At 42.6% G+C, this 21,068-nt stretch overlaps 1 protein-coding gene across 3 annotated transcripts; it reads right to left on the bottom strand.

The window, feature by feature from the left end:
- Positions 1 to 1,657: 1,657 nt before the first annotated feature.
- LOC311032341 (actin nucleation-promoting factor WASL-like) lies at positions 1,658 to 18,868 on the bottom strand. Of its 3 annotated transcripts, XM_084039045.1 has the most exons (11): positions 18,448 to 18,865; positions 12,162 to 12,296; positions 11,886 to 11,972; positions 11,031 to 11,127; positions 9,470 to 9,493; positions 6,105 to 6,288; positions 5,480 to 5,522; positions 4,105 to 4,258; positions 2,897 to 3,438; positions 2,710 to 2,818; positions 1,658 to 2,417 (listed from the first exon to the last, which is right to left on the bottom strand). In XM_084039045.1, the coding sequence occupies exons 1-11, from the start codon at positions 18,547 to 18,549 to the stop codon at positions 2,356 to 2,358; spliced, it is 1,539 nt and encodes a 512-aa protein (XP_083895171.1). In that variant the 5' UTR covers positions 18,550 to 18,865; the 3' UTR covers positions 1,658 to 2,355. The 3 variants fall into 3 exon arrangements, with proteins under 3 accessions (XP_083895171.1, XP_083895172.1, XP_083895173.1); XM_084039046.1 differs by lacking the exon at positions 9,470 to 9,493 and having other exon boundaries at positions 18,448 to 18,868; XM_084039047.1 differs by lacking the exons at positions 9,470 to 9,493; positions 11,031 to 11,127; positions 11,886 to 11,972; positions 12,162 to 12,296; positions 18,448 to 18,865 and adding an exon at positions 7,280 to 9,451.
- Positions 18,869 to 21,068: the final 2,200 nt, after the last annotated feature.

Here is a 21,068-nt window from a genome sequence, read left to right on the forward strand (position 1 = left end):
GGATCGCCGTGTCTTTACCTTAAAAAAACCTGTTAAAAAAGATTTATGTATTAAAAAACAAAACAAAAGTTTGGGATATAAGCATCCATTAACAGGGTGTGAAGGTAAAGGAAGCCCAAAAACCCAAACATGTAAATATCAACCTTTTATTGGAGTGTACAATGTAAGAGTTCATTATTTGCCAGCCTCATTGAGAAGGCTCGGCGTCCATCACATCTTAATAACTGAGTCGCCTACAGAAGCTAACATCCGCAAATCGTGGCTAGGTTTTCTCCAAAAAAGTATCTCGACATTCAACAACAGAGGTCAGTTTTTACATCAAACAAGTGGCAATTTGTCTCTCAAAGACATGATGTAATAAAAGGGCACCAACAGTTCTCTTCTGCAAACTGGCAAAGAAAACCCAACACATTTGACATGCTAACACAATGCTAACATGGCAGCCGTAGAGGAAAAAAAGGGGTTAGCGGTTAAGCGGCTATGGTGCCCTTCAATACAAAGATTTAAAGCGAGACGAAAACTTTTTTTTTTTTGTTTGAAAGAGGAAGTAACACATTTTCCCCTTACGAATTTGAGGTTGAATTAATTAGCAATAATATGCACTCACTTCAATAAGTCCAGGGTCTGGTATGACCAGTTAGCATATGCAGGCTAATTAACTTACAAACTTTAAATAGATACGTTTTTTTTCTCCATTTGTGCTGCTGTTAGTGTCGTTTCAGCATTTAGTGTTATTCCATAATTGTCACTTGGCTGCAGTAGCTGCTGTTTAGCGAGGTCTTTAAAGAGAGACATGTACTCTGGTTGGTTAGCTAGCAGCGCATAAGTACAACGTCTCCACATAACCGCTAAATAACAGCAAAAAATAGGTTACTTGGTTACTTTTACTTAGTTTTGAGCCTGACTGGATGGCGTTACCACACCAGGAAGAGTAATGTCATTGCAGTTGTGAATTGTGAATTGTATTTAGTTGCATGAAACACATGTTGACGTCCCACTATTTGGTCGTTGTAGAGAATAACTGACCACCTATATTACACCTCATGATTTAATATTTAGTCAAGAACGTATGGATACTTGTTTGAATAATGCCTTGGATCTAGCGTTTCTCCCTAAACTGTCAGCACTTAGTGTCTACAACAGGACAAATACTACGATAGCCCCACTGTTTCTTTAAGTAACTTAGCATATGGACCCAGTATAAGCATCAGTTGTGTAAAACTAAAATGTCTTTATTCCTCAAGCTTTACCAACAAACAGGCATTTATTAATACTCTGCTTGCTACCGTTAAAAAAAGAAAAAAGAAAAGAAAAGAAGTAGAATTTCAACTGAATCTGTAGTGTGACAGTGACAAGAAAATAACTAAAATTCAGAACAGATAGCCAGTCATAAAACCGTGGGCTAGCTCCTTGCGCTTACTGTATGTAGTGTGCTGGGTTAACGGTTAAAAATGCTTAATGTCCAAGTGTCCCATTACTTAAAGCATATGCATGTTTCCACGATACAGACCTGAAATTGTCCTGTATACATGCAGCGAGTCTCCTCTTTCAATCTGTGCAAAAATATAACAAGACTCAAACTCTGGAGCAAATTTACAGTCGACCGCAAATGAAGCTAAATATTCCAAAAAAGAGCATTTCCTTTTTTTTCTCTTCTTCTTCTTCTTCTTTAAGAAAATATGAGTGCTAAACTAGGTTCATTTGAATAAGTAAAAATAAACTAGAGAGCAATAGGGTATGAAAATAGTTAATTTTTTTTTCTCCTCCCGACGAACAATGAAGACACAATGAAGGATCCGTGGCGACTAAGCCCTCCCTTCAGTCACTGACCAAAAAAAATAGAAAAAGGAAAAAAACATTCAGATCTAAGGTTCAAGTGACAACTTGATGTAAAATTGCATGTGCTATTCTGGAGACTGGTGGGTGACAGGGAGGCAGCAGATATGAGGGATGGCTGAGTGACAGATGGAGGTGAGTTGGGGACAGGAGGAGGACAAAGAGATGCAGAGACACGGAAAAAGCAGAATGCAGTTAAAATGAGACACGCAACGTTTTGCTATCAAGAAACGAGATGAAGCCAACAGAAGAGAGACAGACGTGATGCAGATAAAGCAACAACAACCTAAGATATGAGAATGACAAACATTTACAGATTAAATGAGGTATTGCACAGATTAAGAAAAAAAAAAAAAAAAAAAAAAAAGCATAAAGGCAACAAAAATATACAGCAAATTGATAGAACATTTACATTTAGAATTTTTGAAAAAAGACAAGAACTATAAGGTCCTAATCATCCACGGGTTGGAGAGAGGAGAAAAAAAAAAAAGAAAAGAAAAAAAGAGAAACAAAATATCGCTAGTCCTCCCATTCATCGTCATCCTCAAAGTCCTCCTCATCTTCGTCGTCATCGTCCTCATCTGTGGAAGAGAAGAAGTTCACGTGGAGTGTACTAAAAAAACGGCTGAAATTATGGCATTTTTTGAAGCACTTTGGTAGCAAGGTATAAATGTCTGATATTGTTTCTTTAAATCAATTTTAAGGGAAGAAATGTTCCCTCCAGAGGCTTAAAATGAAAAAAAAAAAGTGTCGAAAGTCTAATTTATATTCTGGCAAAAGTGTGTCATCTAACAATTTCTGGGTGTCAAGCAACTGCTCCATGTTTTCAATGTTAATCAAATAAAATAATATGAGTAGATGGTGAATGTGTACCTGAAGAGTGAATAGCCTTGCTCCGTTTCTGCATCACCTCCATCAGGGCCCCGACGATGCCCGCCGAGGGAGTCGGGGTGGAGGGGGTCGAGTCTGAATTTTCATCCCTCTGTAAAAGGAGAGGGCATGAGTACGAGTTGAAGCACAGGATGAAGATGAATACATATTTGACTGAATGAGCACTGACTGGTTTGAGTTGGATCCCTTGTCGGATTTGGTCCAGAAGTGCGTCTCTGCCGGTGTTGGTGGACACCGGCCTCTCTTTCTGTTCCACCTTCTTCAGCTGGTGGCCTTCTCTGATCTGACTCAGCAGCGCCGTAGTGCCACTTGAGGACACACTGTCCCCTCCATTAGCCTCCGTGGGCAGCATGGGAGCAGGGGGTGGAGGGCCAGGGGGCGGGGGTGGTGGAGGGGGAGGAGGTGGCGCTCCGGCACTGGAGGGAGTTGAGAATGAGGGTGGAGGAGGTGGCGGGGGAGGGGCCACGGAAATTGAGGCATGGGCTGGTGGAGGGGGAGGCGGGAGAGCGCCCCGGCTGGGCCGGGGAGGCGGTGGAGCGGACATGCCCGGTCGGGATGGAGGGGGAGGAGGGGGTGCAGAGATGGGAGCTCTGGTGGGGGGAGGAGGTGGCGGGGCACCTCGCCCCCTGGCAGGAGGAGGGGGAGGAGGGGCTGAGCTGTGGTGTGGGGGTGGGGGAGGAGGGCCGCCTCTGGATGGAGGAGGTGGAGGGGCTGGAGAGGAGGAAATAAAAAAAAGTTTAAAAAGTTTTAGCTTCTGAAATCATCATTACACATCACTCAAGAGTTCACACTGCAGCCTCAACGAACATCCAGATTTCATTTAATGTTTTATTTTTTTACATTTTAGCCATGAAATATTTTCATTAAAGGAGAGACAGAAGACCTGGATGGTTTCACAGCACATCTGTGGAAAACACTCATCAGCTTCCCAATTCTTGCCAGTCAATGCATCATGCAGTTATATAATCAAGCCACTGGGGGCAGCCATCTCCATGTAAGTGTTAATCTCGCTATTTAGAACGGTGGTAATGCTCATTCTAGTGTCTCCAGTTGTTTTCATGAATCAGCTAATGATGAAAACATCCAGCTCAAGTACAAACCGGCGCAAAAGAGCAAAATCCACACACGCTAGGACTGAAATCTTAGTCCAAATTGACATGCACAGATACCTACCACTCCACCTGGGCGGACCTGGGGATTAAACCACACTGGTTAGATTGTCTTAAACTGACAATCACCTTTATAATGTATTTAACATGGTTAAGATTCCTGCAAAAGCAAATATAGTGAAGTTTACTGTGGACCGTTGTCAAGCAAAAGTACTACAAATGTACTACTATGGCAGTAAACCATTTCCCAACAGCACATCCGCCTCACCTTGTCTCCGTAGCTCATTTTTGACAGCTTCTACGCCTCCTTTCTTCTCAATGAAGTCGTAGATGACCTTGGAGGTCTCCTTGTCCTTCAGCTGAGCCTCAGAGATGCCACACATATCAAAGAGATTCTTCAGCTCTGGGTCCAAGTTGTTCAACTGAAGAAGGAAAACAGGATTTCAACATCTTGGGTTTTTTGTACAGATCGATTACAAAAAGGTGTTTGATTTCATAAAATGAGGGAGATCTAACTGATAATTCTCCTTGGTGTGGCTTACATGTGCTCATGTATTACGTTCCTGCACATGCATAATCTCACGCACTACATGTTAAGATGTGTGATGCCATTTCACTGGATTTAAAATGCATTTAAGAGCTTTGCAGCTCAGTAACACATTACGTGGTTCAGTTAGGATTAAAAAGAAACATTGATTTTTGAAGAACGAATGTTACACAGTTTAACACTAGCGGTTAGAAATCTATTCATCCAATCAACTGGTTTAACCGGGGAAGAATGTGATAAGTATTTTAAACATTTGTGAAAAACTATCAGATGTGAAGAAATCTGAGACCATGATATGAGCCGTTGTGCTGCCACCTGGTGGTGTGGAGTGACATAGTGCCACTCGGGAAGAAAATAGTTCCAGATTTGAATACACGTTGAAACAGGTCTCTAACCATCACTTATTACAAAAGTGAGATAATAAAGAGAAATTATAAAACTGGTTATTTAATTGTGTCACATGCAGGTGCAGTTACTGCTCTTGGCAGATAATGATCCTCATCTTCAGATTTTGTTATAATACTTATTTCCTGCCACGACAACTGGTCCCTGCTCATGTCTGTTGTAAAAAGATAACAAATTCAGCATTTCTTGCTCATTTATGAGACTAATTTGTGCTCCAGCTCTAAGCCTGACAGTTTGAGAGGTGCGCAAGATTTATTCTACCGACGTCATAAGTCCTTGAAAGCATTAACTTATGAAACCAAATCATCTGAATTCCATCTCTTTCATTTACCGACAGGGTAAATCCTTCTGACCTGCATGAGCTCATACTCATCATCCAGAATCCAGCATAATTACTGATGATGCTTTTTGGGAACGAGTCCACGGATTATGCAGATGCAGGTTGATTCTCTTCCCTCCAAAATCTCCTTGTGTAACACTCCTGATAACATGGCCACGCAGCTCGGCTTAATATCATAGCGCCGATATTCAATTTTGAAAAACCTCTCTGAAGGGAGGGATGTGTCACTGACAAACAGATGAACTCGGGGACAAGTTTTAAGAATATCTAGAGGTCACCCACTCCGCCGTGGGGAGAGAAATTCACACCAACAAGTGCACACATCAGCATGACATTGGTGTATTGACTCACATCGAAACCTGTATTTGGATCCCATCCTACATGCCCAATGTGCCTGTGAGAGAAGCAAAGGAGAGAGCATGTGAGATCACATAAAAGTAAAAAAAAAGAAAAGATATGGACAGTACATTTCCCACAAAAAAAAAGAAGATACGGTTCGATAACTGCAAAAAACACATTGGCCCACCGTTAACCTGCAGTATCTAATAAAAGACTATGAAAGCTGCCAGTGACTATTCCTGAAAGCACGGCACAGATTTTCATACTACACACTGTATAGGATAGGATTCTGAATAAAGACAGCCCGGATTAAAAGCTCCGGATTCCCCAGTACTTATATGGACGAGTGGGACAAATTAGTCTGGGCCAGCATGTCATGAGAAGCGTGTCTACAATAAACTCAAAGACCCCTTAGTCATGAAGTCGTTATAGGTCATATCCACATATGTTTAAACTGGATCTTAATCTGTATGGAATCACATGAGCAAGAGACAATCATACTGTCTGAATGCCTTTGAGCTCGCAGGATGGTTCAAATTGACATGTGCGTGTGTTTTACAGTTCCAAGTGGATGACGACGACGGTTTATTTGCCACGTGAAACGAACCCCGCCCCGCTAACGCCTCTGCTGACTCACTGGAAGTTGCTCGGTGTGCCGATGTCCGCCTTGGTCAGTCTCTTCTTCTTCGCCTTGCCCTTCTTCTCCCTCTTTTGGAAGGACGAGTGCACGATGTTGTTCACCTGGGAGTTGTTATGGTAACGCTGAATATTGCTGATCTCTGGGTTTTTGATGTCGACGGTAGCCATGGGCAACGTCGGGCCTTGAAAATGACGAGACAACAAAGTTACAGTTAACGTAGAAATACAGCACGCAGAATGCATAGAAGAGAACATTTTTGTTTTGTGGATTCATTACATCCCACGGAGTATGAGAGCTTTTTAAATATTGAAAGCATATAAATATTTAAATGAAAAGGGGGTGTCTGGCAATTGTGACAAAAAAAAATGACCTTGGGTCCAGGTTGAAAACTAAACATCTTTTCTGAGCCGGCGGTTATGTAACCCATTATTTAATAGCTACAGACTTTGTTTGGCACGGAGTAATCAGACTCTTGGATTTGGGTTTGTGGGTGTGAAAAGGGAAAATGTGGGATTATAGCATTATCTAATTATAGTTATTTGACCTAAATTACACAAGTGGTTATTATATTTCACAATTTCTGCAGTTGTTTCTGTTAATGTGCCAGTTTAGCCATTTTGGCTCATTTTCAACTGTAGTCCCGGGGCAGGTGTAATGACCTACCAAAGACACATGACATGCATTAAGACCATAAGACATTACTTAAGAGTTTAAGACCAACACGAAACAAAAGATTATTACCACAACTTACAATGTCCTTGCTGCATAAAAGGTTGGAATCTATTGTAAAACTCTCCTCTTCAAATTACATTAATTCTGCAGCGAGTTCACATTTACATGTCAACCCATCATCCACACTGTCAGCTATGTAAATAGATACTTTTATTTACCTAATCCTTAGTTTAACCAAGCCATTATTAAAATGTTAATCTCAATAAGGCCTGGCTTTGGGCAGCACTGGAACACAGTTACCAGACTAACAACATTAAATGGATAAAACAAATATCTTTGGGCAACAATCACATTCCATTTTATCTGCAATAATGAAGAACAATTTGTGCGTTTACATATCATGTAAAGAAGATAGATTTGTTTGTGTACATAAGTACACGGTAACGTGGACGAGCAACCACACTGAGCAAACAGTAACTCCAACATGCAGTCACAGATACCTTTAACGCTCTCACTACAGGGACTTTTGGCCGTTTTGCTGGGCGAAGGTGAGGCTGAACGGCTGCGTCGCCTCCTCACCCGGTCCCAAATACACCCACTATCCCTTGATCTGCACGTGCTCATACCGACACCGAGCAGCATTTTGCCGACCAAGTTGTGCACTTGCTCTTCGGGGGATATGGAGAGCCGGGCGGCCGGGTCGGAGATGGATGGGTACAGTTCGTCCTGAGGGAGAACCAGGCAGTGTAAAGAGGTCAGGCAGCTCCCTGAGCTCAAACCTCCACCCCCTACTGATGCTGCTCCTCCTCCATTGCCCTCACAATTAAGTTCCTCAGAGGGAGCAGACAGGAAGGTGGTGCAGAACATCATCCTTGCAGCTGACTGGGCATGAGCAATACGGTGAGAACAAGCCACACCAAGGGAGATTCTAGTAGAAACAAATGATTTGAATGCAGATTTGTGGTTCAGAAACAGCCTAGAGAGATCCGAGGTATTTTTCCTCAGTTAAGAAAGAAATGTTGTCCGTTGGGAGCATCAGATCCAGGAGGTTCTCATCCCAAACATGGGCAGACTCTTAAGTATGACTTTGTAAGCAGGTAAAAAGCAAAATCCACTTTCCAATTTGATTCCAGTCTTCTCAGGAAAAAGGTTTCATTGCTAAAAAGCCATGATGATCCCAAAGGTTTCCAGCGCACGACCATAACACCAGCACAGAAAATAAGCCAACTTGTGATGGACTCGGTGCAACCGTCTGCATTTACTGATGTAATATCCTCATCAGACATCCGGTGGCGTTCCCACGCATACTGTCTGAGCTGTGAAGGCAGAGATCCAGCAATGCCATCAGAAGCAGGAAAAGCCAGCCAACAGCCAAAGTTTACTCTTCCTGCAACATTCCCTCCATCACAGCAACAGTTTCCTTCTATGCAAATCCAACAAAATTTCTGCACCCGAGCTTTAGCCGTCTGTCTGAGCTCTGCATATTCCGTATCTGTTTTGCAATAATTTTCTATTCCCCTGACTTTCCATCTCAGCGGGGAGCGCCGTCAGATTATCTTGCTCGGATTGGCTCCCTGCAAACATCTCTCCGCCCACCTCCACTACCATCCCCTTCCCCTCACTGCAAAACACACACAGGGATCTAATCCCAGCAAATCATTCTGGACTTAGTGCTTGATTTTACGTAACCATTAAAACCCATCCGTGCATAATCCCACGTTAATCTCAGGGGTTTCTAAACCATGATGAATCTGCATGGTGAGGAGTAGAGAGCGAGAGAAGGAGGGAGAAACGAAGAAAATGGCAGATTATGAGGAGCAAGATGGGGGCAAAGAGCGCTGGAAAGGGCAGCGGGAGAAAAGGGCAGAACAGATGGAAAAGCATAACCAGACTGGAGATGACAGACAGAGCTATGAATCAGTGATGGGAAGAGAGACTAAAACAGATGGAGATGGAGAGAAGATATTCCTGTGGGAGAACATGGATGACTTCCTCTGGAAAGGAACCAATTCACACACACAAGATGCACTTATTCAGAAACTGAATGAACCATGCAAGACACATCCAGGATAGAAACTGGGATAAAAACTTGAGCACGGCAGCATAATTGGGCGCTGGTAAATGGAACACTACCCTTTTTTGATAACTTGTCCTTTTAATTCACCTTTTAGTGGCAGATCTTAATTATATATTCTCTACTTAACAGAATAACAACATAGAGCCAAAAATAAACCTGAATTATTGGCCCAACTGCCATCCTCAAATGGTTTATCGTAAAGCTCGGTTACATGGTTGTCAAGGTACGTCATGCATGACGCAACATATATGGCATCTGCCCAAACATTGCCCGGAAAAGAATCCACAGGCCCAAAGCCGTTAAACTGCCCCAAAACCAAAAAGTGTCATATTTATGGAGCAAAGACCTCTGCAAGGCTGCACACACACGATGTCTTACTAGAAAATGTGAATACGTAGTTTGTTGACAATAATAATAGGTAGTAAAATATGAAATGCTACAGTACAACGTTAGGGAAAGGAACATACACAAGTAGGCGAGTAACACAAACATCTCATATACCAAATGGGCTGACGAAAACATTGCCAATACTGTCAGACGCAGGTCTGACACTGGTTTTACGCTACTCTGTTCATTTCTGCAGTGATCGACAGGAAACAGTGGGGGAACATACCATTCGCAGGGTCGCGTCTCTTCTCTGTGAACACACAGACAAATGCAATTATTACAATCCCGTGTAGTGGATAGGCGTGGGTTGTGTTAGTGAGAGGCGAACGTGTGTCAGAGCGCAGGCGTACATAGAAAGGAGAGTATTGGTTTGTAAGGGCGTGCTCAGCAGGATTGTGCATGTGCCGCACACAATGGAAAGTTCTTTGGGAAAGATTGCCAAGCAGAGTGTTCGGTTAGCGTGTTCAGGAGACGTAAATCGGACATTCTTATATAAAACACACACAACTGCTATTATTATATCCACACATACATTCAATATGCTCACCTTTCTTTATAGAACTATAAATAATATAAACACTAACACACACATACACACTGCATAATACGGATAGTTTTATCAAAAGGTCAAAGAGAAAAGCCTTGTAGAAAAGCTAAGGCACCCAATGCAGAGGGCTGAACGGGACAAGATGAAAGAATGATCCATATGAAGGGTCAGGAAGTAACCCGAAGAAGAGGAAGCGGGAAAACCGACGGTCTTAATCAAGCAAGTGAGGATGAAAGTTAAGGACTGGGAGTTTAAGGTTTAAGGTTGTGGCTTTGCAATGGTGTTTTCAATGGAATCTGAGAGCCTGTTTCAACATTCATGTATCATTTCCTTATACAGATAGTGTTAAGCACACGTTGTTCAACAACACACTTCTTGAGTGCTATTAACAGTAAATATTATACCCATGAGGCATGAAGTCCTTCTCTCAGCAGATCAGTTCTTTTGCTCATTTCAACCTGAAACGGTAGTGCCCCCCTTGGGCCAGTCAGCATATTTGTTCAAATCCCCGAGTGCACTGTTGTGAAGCAGCCCTGAGGTTTTGGTAAAAAATTTGAGTAATAAAAAGGCGTTTGAGTAATCGGAAACATTTGAAAGAAAACCGATCCATAGTCCTTGCCCTAACTGTAAGTAGTGACAAATGCACAAAGAGACAAATGTTTTCTTGCAGCATAGATATTTTGTACAAAGATCTTTGAACGGTCAGCAAATAGATTGGATTATTATGGGACCAGTTGTTAACAGATGTTTAATCTCTCCATTTCCATTTGAGTACCTTGATGACTCTGAAAACATTGAGATGTGTTATCAGATGTTGTAAGAAGTGGGAAGAGATTGCAGTAGGTTCAGAAGAAGAAGGTGGACACGGGCAAAAAGACCTTAACCCAATTCAATACATGACTTTTGCTCATGTATTGATATTAAGGCATTTTTGCACAGTTTGTAAGGTTTGTAAAATGAAAAAAATGACATGTTTAGTAGAATCTAATTTGATTTTATGCTCAAACTAGTCAAACAAAGTCAGATATGTTGCACCTTTTAAAGCAACACAAACTAAAGCAAAGACAGAAGCAGACTATATTCATTATTTTGAAACCCTTCTGCATATCTGCGTTGATTTGCAATAAAATGGATTATTTTCAACACAAGATATCAATTTGCTAATCATGTCATTTTTTTCTGGGAGGTTAGGTCAGTAGGTAAGTTTGTAGGCAAGTTGGCAGCAGCAGTAAGTTGGTACCAGTTTTCCTCTGTCTTCTCCCAAGTAGCTCTGTCATTTGGCTACGGAAACGCTTGGTCTCCTCCTCACTGGCAAAGTTCAGACCCACTTGGCATGTCTGTAACACACACACACACACACACACACACACACACACACACACACACACACACACACACACACACAGAACAAAACTTTGTAAAAATCCCATTCATCTACATTTGAAAGTCAATTTTTTTTTCTTGTAAAGTAGTACCAACTACCCACCTAAACACCCTAAATGCCATGACTGATTATCCAAACTGTGATGCTCACACAGTCCCAGCCTTATCATCACAATCAGCTGTCCCACATACCTCATGGTCTGCTGGAGTCTGAGCCACTGTACACACCAGCTCAGATGTTTGCTCCAAAAGGCAAAGGCATCTCATGTCACATATAAAGAAGTGCTATATATGTGACATAAAGTCAGGATTTCTTTAACCAATGATGTTTGAGGCTACAAGATGAAACCGGTTCGTTTTGTTCTTCTTGTGGCTTGTTTTTTTAAACAGAATCTTTAGCTCTTTAGCAAACAGACTTATGCACACCTATATTGTTGAACAAAAACATCTCCATAAATCAACAAGAGTTTCAATTAGTGGTGGGTGTTGCAAACTGGTTCTGAATTCAAAGCTGAAATCAAATATACGAAGATGCTATTTGTTTTGTCGATTCCTGAAAGCACAAGTCGGACCTATGAGACCCATTAGGAATTTGTCGCTGCAGGTATGTAGTGTTTACATGGCAAGAAACAAGACTTGTGAAAATGTGAGTGCTGATGTAGAGAACAGAGGATCACAAACAAAACAAAAAGCTGCAGAGAGGGAAACTCACATCTCCGGGAAACGAGATGAAGTAAGGCTTGGGAAGGTAGATGCTGAAGTTGTTGTACAGCTCCTGTTCAAACATTATCCTACCATCCTGTAGAAAACACAAAGGCATAGTTGAATGAATACGTAGCACTCAGTTAGTATAACGCCCAACAGATTTCATTGTGCGGCTATTAAAATAAAAGGTCGTCATGAATATCAAATGGCGGTCCACCACCAGAACCATCGTCTGCCACTATCTACTAGTCATGAACCACAATGATGAGAATCATTTACTTACCTTGATCTCCAAGACCCTGATAAAGTAGGACCGCTGGGGGTTGTCTTTGACCAGACAGGCCACCCCGCAGCATCTCTTGTTCCAGCTGGAGTTTCTATCTGCTGTGAACACCTGGACCACCGCTGCACACAATGACTGGAGGGAGAGAGAGGGAGGGGAAAGTATAATTAATCCTGTCTTAATGGATCCTACTTAAGCATAAGGCATTTTCAGAGCAATGCAAGTGTATCTGACAGGATGTTTAACCCAGCACACACAAGTTGGTAATGTAATTAAATGTATACTTTATATGGTTGAGTGATTGGATCAATAAATCCGCAATTGGATGAGTACATCTGTTGGTTATGTTGTACGGTGCTTTTCATTTTATAATTAATTTGCTCATTTATTATTATTTCATTGCCTCCGAAGAACGAGAGCTGCTTGGCATGCAGAAATAATTTTACATCGTAGAGATTGATTCCTATCAAGCTGATGAACGGATCAGATACACAGATACTGTGTATATACAGAGTCACAGAGTAGGTGACCATGACTTATGTACAGGTCCTCAGTGCCAGACCATCTTTAAGGGGTTTCCAAATGGTAAAATGGCTCTTGGAGGATCCAAAATTAAAGCTGCAGAAAATCAGTTCAGCAATGACATAACCCAAAACCCAATGTCCTGCAGGAACTACCATGACGATGCATGAATCTGTATCAAAATGCCGTGTGCTTCCCAGCTGCAGTCTCAGAGAGATATGTAAAGATATGCAACAATGAAGGGAGATTAATGATGTGGTAATGTTGATCCGTACAGACGGATGGTTACTTCCTTGAGTTGCCACGGGTCCGTCAGCTAAACTGCCCGAGCCTGAGTCAGAACTGAAGCCAAAAAGCAAACACAAGCTACGACCCACGCCTGAAATTTGAGTGTGTGTGTGTGTGATGGGCAGCATGAAAATATATAACCATCGACAGAGTGACAGTGACTCTGTGGGGGGTCAAGTTGCTCTGCCCTGTAGTTGTCAGAAAGGAGTCCATCAATGCTAAATGAATGACAAGCAGCACAGAAATATGACTGTGAGAAGTGACTCATCCACTAGACAGAGCTGAAATCAAGCAGTGGGAGGAAATGAGCCTTCAGGGACGAGATCGATCAAAATTAAGTCCCCATTACAGAACACAGAATTATAAAAATCTGTTTTAGGAGACAGTTTATCTTGTTTGACACGGGTGACGGCAGGTGTGGACATGAATAAGGCCCAGATGCCACCCTCAACTTTGGTTGCACGCTGGCTTTACTCTTGTCATGTATTAAGAATATTGCAAGCCTAGTCTAAAGAGCCTGAAATCCCTTAAGGATCCACATTATATGAAGACTGAGCCCACACACACACACACCCAATGCTTGGCTTAATGACATGGGGAAATTAAGTATGAGAGGCATCTCAGCACTTTTTTCATGCAGCATCCTCCATGTAAAGTCTGAGACTAAACTGCATGCACATGCACCCTGAGGAGCAGCACACCTGCAGCACACACACAGACACGTCCTTGATCACAAGACCACATCAGACCCCCGCTGGTTTTACATGTTGCTGCAGGGGTTCTCTCACACCGAGGGATCCCCTGTCGCCGTCATTACCACACAGATGAAAGCATCAGCGTCAATGAGGGAAATGCCTGCTGATGTTTGGGGCCTTTTCAACACAGTAGTTCCAGGAATTACCGCATACTTCAAGAAAACATACATAGCCCTTGTGTTGCAAGTACTTATATGCTGATACAGAGTGCTGAATAAAACCATTGTGGTTCCAACACCAACTTTGAAAACATTTTGTTCATATCTGTTTTCCAGGTAGAAACAAAGCAGAGTTTACAGTAGGGATGTTAATAATAAAGCATTTAACCGTGTTATTAGTTAAACAGTTAAAAGAAATATAAAAAATTCAAAAAGTTAAGCAAAACTCAAGAGGAGCAGCTTGTCACTTAAAGAAGAATAGCACTGCTCCACCTTAAAAGGCCAGTCCACCTTAAGTGCACTGCAGCCGGAGCAGCCAGGGGCGTTGCTAACATCGGGGCTAACCATCTTCACTTTAATTATCAGCTGGCATATACTCTAGTTGTTGATAAATGATGATTTAATTGATTGTTGCACATTGGCAAGCATGCAGCTTCTCCCTCCCATCTCTGTCTGTCCTCAGCATTAACATCTTTAAAACTATGTAGAGAGAACTGTCTTAAAGCACTTTGTGCGCCTATTTATAAAAACGTTGAGTCTCACAGCAGCATCACAGCTCTTGATTGTGTGGGTTCAAATCAGGAATACGTAAAGTTCAAAGGAAAAAAGGAAAGTTCAAATTCAGCTTTATGATGGGATTTCATCGTATCAGCGACTGTAATGGTGTCCAGGCTCTGAGGCCCTGGGGTTTCATCTGCCCATGGAGCACTGATTGTTCCTGACAGGGCCAAAGGCTGCAGGAAGTGGAGCTCCGTCTATGGCGTCATCAAAAGCCGTCCAAAAAAAAAAAAAAAAACCCACTTGCTTGCTCATTCTTAAATGCAGTCACGAATAAATACATTATTAAAATTCTCTCTGTATCAAGCTCATCATCTGTGCTCATCATCTGTACAGCACATAGACTGCACAGTCACACACACACAGAAATTACATTAAAAGGCACCACACGCCAAGTACAAACACTGCTTCTGTAGTAGCTCCTGCAACAGTAGGTGCCTCCAGGACAACATTTTACCATGATGCCAAACAGAGAGACCCACGTCGTGAAAACCAGACTCACACTGTTGCTGCTGGTAGTAATCAGGCCTAAGTATGATGAACTAAATATTTGTTAAATGAGGAGGGATGCGATATCTGTCTCCGTGCAGTGAGTCAGAAACTGTCTTGAAGAAGGCAGTTTTATTCTGATTGGAGTCGGAACATTGAGGTTCTGTTTGCAAAAACTGCTCACTTGTGTCCTTCTTGCTTTCTGCAGAAGCAAAATATAGCCGACATTACGTCATTCGTTATCAGTCATTGTTTTTAAGTTGTTCCATATTGGCAAAATTAGACACTATTACACCTCTTCACAAAATCTCCCGGAGAGAAAGCGCATGAAAATATGGGAAGGAGTGGGAAGAAGATATGATAAGTGTCAGACGCAGAGAGGCAGAGTTGGAAAGAAGAGGAACAGCGAAGATGTAATAAAGGAGGGTAAGTGATGTACAGTAAGATACACAGAACTGAAGAATAACCGGTTTGAATATGAAGCAGAAATATGAATGAAGCGGAGTGATGACATAACAGGAGTAAGGGGAGACTTAAACATGAGAACGGAAGGAGAGAAAGGGTGTAAAATGAAGGAAAAGAGGAGTCATGTTCGACTTCCACAGCACAAATCACCAGAGGAGGCCGACCACGGGACTTCCTGTAGGAGAGGACTGCTGATCAGGCAGTCCACACACACACACACACACACACACACTCAGTGTGAATTGGACCCCTTCCACCTTTTGCCCAGTCAGACAGTGTTGCTGATGGTGAAAACAGCAGAAGGAATACCAATGAAGAAAACCCATGAGTAAGACCACTGTGTGTGTGTACCTGTATGAGACTCTCTCTCTCTCTCTCTTCATGTGTTTGGCTGCATTACTCAGACAAGTCGAATGCACCTTGAAATACTTGCATGCAATTCCTAAAATATGATCCAAGTACTAAGACATTTACTAGAATGGGTCATATGTATTTGTATTGGTATTTCTATTATCATTTGTTGCAAAATAATGCTACCTGGCTGCCACACCAAGATGATAAATGATAACTGATCTCCCAAATCTGATCTCAAAATTATATCTGACCTTATTTCGGGATTACGCAGCCACTGTCTAAACGTGAGGCAAGAAAGGAAAACATGCCGTGTGGACTAAAGGCAACTCCATAAACAATGCTGTGCAAAATAGAGTTGCCCTTTGCAGCACAGTTGGACGTAAAAATTGTGTAGTGCCAACATTTTGAGCAGGCAGAACTAAGCTACTTTAAGAATAAGCTAGCATGCAAACAAGCTCTTGCAGCTAGAATGAATGGAGACAGGGAGTAAGGTAGTAAAGGTGACTCTGAGATTCTCACATATTCAGCGTAATAAATACATGAGGCATGATCACTCAGTCAGCCACTAAATCACTGGTGGGCATTCTAATTAGAGAGGTTGGGGAGACAGACAATGTCCGTCTCTTCCAATCTCTCCCTCGCACATAAAGACGCACACAGTCTGCCTCTCCCAAACTCTCTCTGCATGCAAGGACGTGTACAGACACACTGGAGCGTAGGACTGTGAGGAATGTTCCCGATTCCATGTCTCTGTCACATGTTTTTTTTTTCGTGACACAATTGCCAGAATGCCAGAGCGACGTCGTCATTGGATCTTTAAACAGGTTACATTAGGTGTAGCGGGACACGCCTCGGGAACCTGTCAAGGAGGAGGCAGGACGTCCCCCCGCCATGTGACCGCGCACAGGCCTGACACTGTGCCATCGGACAGGAAACGCAGCCCTTTCCAAAGCAAACATGCAGAAAACCTCACACAGCAAAAAGCATGACCGGTTCACTGCTATGAGGATGTGCTATTTCTCCGTGTCACTCAGGCACACCACCTTTTACTGTCAACACTTAGAGGAAAGTGTGATCACTATGGGGAAGGAACCTGAGAGCAGGTTGTCAACACTATCCAAGAAGAATGCAGATTTGGAGATTTGGACTGGCCCCTATCTATGGATCAAACAAGATTCCGCTATGCCAAGAACACAGTCGAACTTTGATTTATGAATATGACAATGAAGGCTATCAATAACAGATAAAGGTGCAACATTCTTTCCAGCTGATAACACTGGGTGATCATGTTTATTTGCAAAGCAACTATGATTAGGTGAATAATAGTCATTTTCAAAATCTGACAGGAAAACTGTGTTACTGGAAAGCAAAATAAAGTTTTAAAACTTCCTCAAAAGGTGGCGGCGATGTACGCAACAATCAATAAGCGAGACAAAAGGGTCAAACTACGTGACTGCCTGCAAAATACTCTTTACAACAACGCAGACGTAACCACTAATGCCACAGTGGTGTCCCTCACAGTATGCATCTGAATGTGCCTTACCATTAAGGTTATACTGTCTACCTTTCCATCCAATACCCGGTTTAAAACCTAAGGACGTGAAACTCATATTAAAACCACTCTGGAAGGCAAACGCCTTTTATTCCGATGCTCTCGAGTCAGTTAATATTAGTTTTACCTTCTCCAATTATGTATGCAGTTGATTAACATTCAGATGTACCTGTGGGTATGGCTTACTAATCAGAAAAGGGGGTAAAACCTGTCCTGCAAGATAAGAAGGAAGATGAAAGAGCAAACACCATTAAAGAAACACCTGATTAAGCTCTGCTGGTGTCACTGGTGTTGGTGCAGCTGCAAAATGTCTAACTTACAACGTGGCTACGACCTGCTGGGTAAGGGGCTAGCTACTTATATGCAGTGTGCACAAGAACATAAAAATAGTGCGCTGGATGCCAAACGTTTTTGCATATTATCAGACTATCTAATAGTGAGTCGTGACTGTGCACTATTGATGTTGACTGCAGTCACGCTGGTGCAGCAGGCTACTTCCCGCTGCTCCCCCCCCTCGGACTCTGGGACTGGATTTTGGAGCCTTGCATTAGGAGGACTTTTTAAGCTAGTTGTCCTCGGCCAAGTGTGGTCGCCGCAGTCTCTCTGCACACACTTCCCGAAAAAAACAACCAAGGTTCAGCTACGTTATGTAATGCCAGAGCAAAAAAAAAAAAAAAAAAAAAAAAGGTTGCGTCGCGCTGATGGATTTAGCAGCTCCGAACCGCGCCGACTCACTCCCCTCTGCCCCCGATGCTAGGCTAACCGCAGCCAGGCTAGGTGACAGCAGGAATTTCAGCATTTCCTGGGTGATTTCAGGTGTGTCGAGCTTTTAAGTTAGGGGCGTAGAAGCGGAGCCAGGGATTAAACTTGCTGTTGCCCCCCATATGTCACCGTCTCAAACTGGACGTTGTGGACACAGTCAATAAAAAAACCGACGTCTTCAGTTAGAAGTTTCTCAGGGAAAACAGACGCCTTTACCTGCGAAATCACAACATCAAACCATAGGCCAAAAAGCACACCTTTACCCCCTCGCAGCTAGCCCCGTTCCCCGGTTCGGGACAGGAAACACGGAGCAAGTTAGCTTTATTAGCTTTTTCCCCCCCCTTCTTAGTCAGCTATGGTACAATTTGATGGGGGAAACTTACGATGCATTTCCTGCCAAGGTGGTTGAAAAGACACTCATTTTCCTGCGGTGTCAGTAGGATGGAACCGACATTGGCTTGCCGCCGTTGCGGATGTCCACTCATTCTCGGGGATCAATCTATAAAGTATGCACCGACTGTAACTCGTTATACGAGAGCCAAAAAGATACATAAACAATCCCTCGGTCATCCGTGGCCTTCTTCCGACCCCCCTCACACCGGTTCGGTTTGTGCCGGAGGTCCAGAGAGATTAGGGTGCCGAGAAATGTACGCCGTTTAGGGATGCGGGGCAACGTCCCGCTTCTCTTTAGAATAAGGTCACAAATGCAGCGACAGAGCGAAGACGGGAAACGACAAAAAAAGTTTCCTGTGAAGTCCGGCCGTCAGAGAAGCCAGAGCTAGTTCCATCCAACATGGCAGTGTTGGGACGAGTCCACTATCCGGGAGCGGGGTGCACTCCTTTCCCAGCTGTGTCCCACATAATTACCAAGAGGCAATTTGGTACGGCAAAGGGTGAGACGATTTCCTTTAATGGTTTCGATGTGCAACTATATTCTGATATAAAAAGCAATTTAGATGAGAATGTTTAATGAACATCAACATTCCCAGCGTACTCCCCATGGAGATGGTTCGGTCCTGTCCGCCCGTGGCTTTTATGGCAGGAATGCGTGAGAGCGCAGAATGGGAGGAGATAAGGAATAAGGTGCAAATTGTGGAGATTATGGCCTACAATGCACCGCCTGAGAGCAATTATTAAACTGTAAATTAATTAACACAAACCTAAGCGTACTTTAAGCCTGACTAAGTGTGGAAATAAATGATAAATGATAATAATGTGCTATTTTAATCTTGAAATCAGAGAGGTCACGGTTCAGCTACAGATATGTTATCTGGGTCCTATAATTTGAAATGATTTCCTCCTTGAACTGAAATGCTTCTTGGACCGGACATTGGTCTCTAGCTTTGTATACTTATAGTCTATTTATAGCAAGGCACTATATATAGTATAAGTAAAGTGAAGTACAATTAAGACTGCTTCAGTTACCATACAAAGCCTCGGGGGAAAGTCTGATAAGTCTGACAAATGCTTCAAAGTGTACATTTTAGCGAGTCCCTTTCATTTGACTAAGTGTATAGCACAATGTAAAAATATTACAAACAGCCTTTTCACATCAGACATTTACATCTTCACAATAAATAGCCATCAACAATTAAATAGGCTACTATGAGTAGCCTTGAAACGAGGGCAGCATACATGATGGAATATGCATATTTTACTCATGTGCCGAAGGGTGTTTGTAATACTCATGCAACATGCTGTCAGGCACATAAACAGGTGTTGTTTGGAGGATGGCTGTCTCTGAGAGGAAATACAAAGAAAATACTTTCCCTTGTGATAAATACAGGCTAGAATTGAGTTTGCTATTAGCAGTGTGTGTGTTTGCATCATGCATGCATGCATGCATCTGAAACTGAGGCCATTTCTCCTTCTCTTGCCATCAGTATGGCGGTTGAGGAAGTTCCTGTGGAGCTCAACCTCAAATGTCCACCTGTTTGAAATGACACTGCACATGAACCAAACTCAGCTTTCCATGATGAAAACATGAACGTAAACTCAACCTGTCCTTTTTCATACTCTTTTACATTTACTTCCAGCTGGTTCACCCTAATTTCCTGCTCTTCAACAGTGGTCTTGTTGGACTTGAATAACCTGTCAGACAGGCGGAAAAACACCTGGGGAAACTCTGTAGGCCTACTGCTCCACCTAACCTTGGCTTTGCGCGGTGTATACGTTTTAGAAATGAGCAGCTAAAGGAACACTTATGCTCTTAGTGCAGAACCACACACAAAAAAAGACATTTTAGGACACAGAATGAGAAAAGGAATGTTGGGAGAAAGAGCATGGATAGGGAGCAAGCAGAACGAGAAGCAGCAACATCCAGCAGTGTGTAATTTCAGACTACTGCATTAAACCTACATTTCCTAAACGCCATCCCGGCAATCAAGTAATTACACAAGCAGAGAAGTAAATAGTTCATCCGGTGACGTATTGAGAAGGACACAGATACTCTATTCACAGAAAATTAAATGATTCTGACAGCCAGCTTGGTATGCGCTTACTCACACAATGGCAAGGGAACTGAACTGAGCACATACCGTCGCTTGTGTAAGATACCGAACTGACATTTCTGAGCCGTGCCAACAACAATACGTGAGGTGTGAGCACGAGCAAGTCTATTCAATGCATGTCAGCATGCTTAAGTGTGCCTGTATGTGTTTGTAATGCATGTGAAAGGGTATTTGAGCAGTTGAATACTATGCTGTTTATGCTGTATGTGGTGTGGGGGGGTTATGCCAACACACCTTCTAGGGGTTCCTTTGTTAAAACATTAATTTGACCCACTTTCCACAACAAAAGAAAAGAAGAGGACAACATGAATATTATATTTTGAATTCTGTAGGAAGGCATCCCCTACAGGCCTGTGTATGAATATTTAATAACGTTGGCCTTTTCAAATTCCCTCATCATGTTCCACAATGTGTTTCTTTTTGGGTGGGGGGGATATCACCACTGGGTCACCTTAACATAAGGTTTGCATATACATACACACATACATTCATAC

This window comes from Eutrigla gurnardus (genome assembly GCF_963514095.1).
Source record: "Eutrigla gurnardus genome assembly, chromosome: 21".
In the NCBI taxonomy this organism is placed as follows: domain Eukaryota; kingdom Metazoa; phylum Chordata; class Actinopteri; order Perciformes; family Triglidae; genus Eutrigla; species Eutrigla gurnardus.

What these genes read in the sequence shown, in the direction of transcription:
- LOC311032341 (XM_084039045.1), bottom strand. Translation starts at nt 18,549, where the DNA reads ATGAGTGGACATCCGCAACGGCGGCAAGCCAATGTCGGTTCCATCCTA. An exon ending in ACCTTGGCAGGAAATGCATC is followed by an intron (nt 12,297 to 18,447) that starts GTAAGTTTCCCC and finishes CTCTCCCTCCAG; the next exon opens with TCATTGTGTGCAGCGGTGGT. An exon ending in GAGACGCGACCCTGCGAATG is followed by an intron (nt 6,289 to 9,469) that starts GTATGTTCCCCC and finishes GTCATTTTCAAG; the next exon opens with GCCCGACGTTGCCCATGGCT.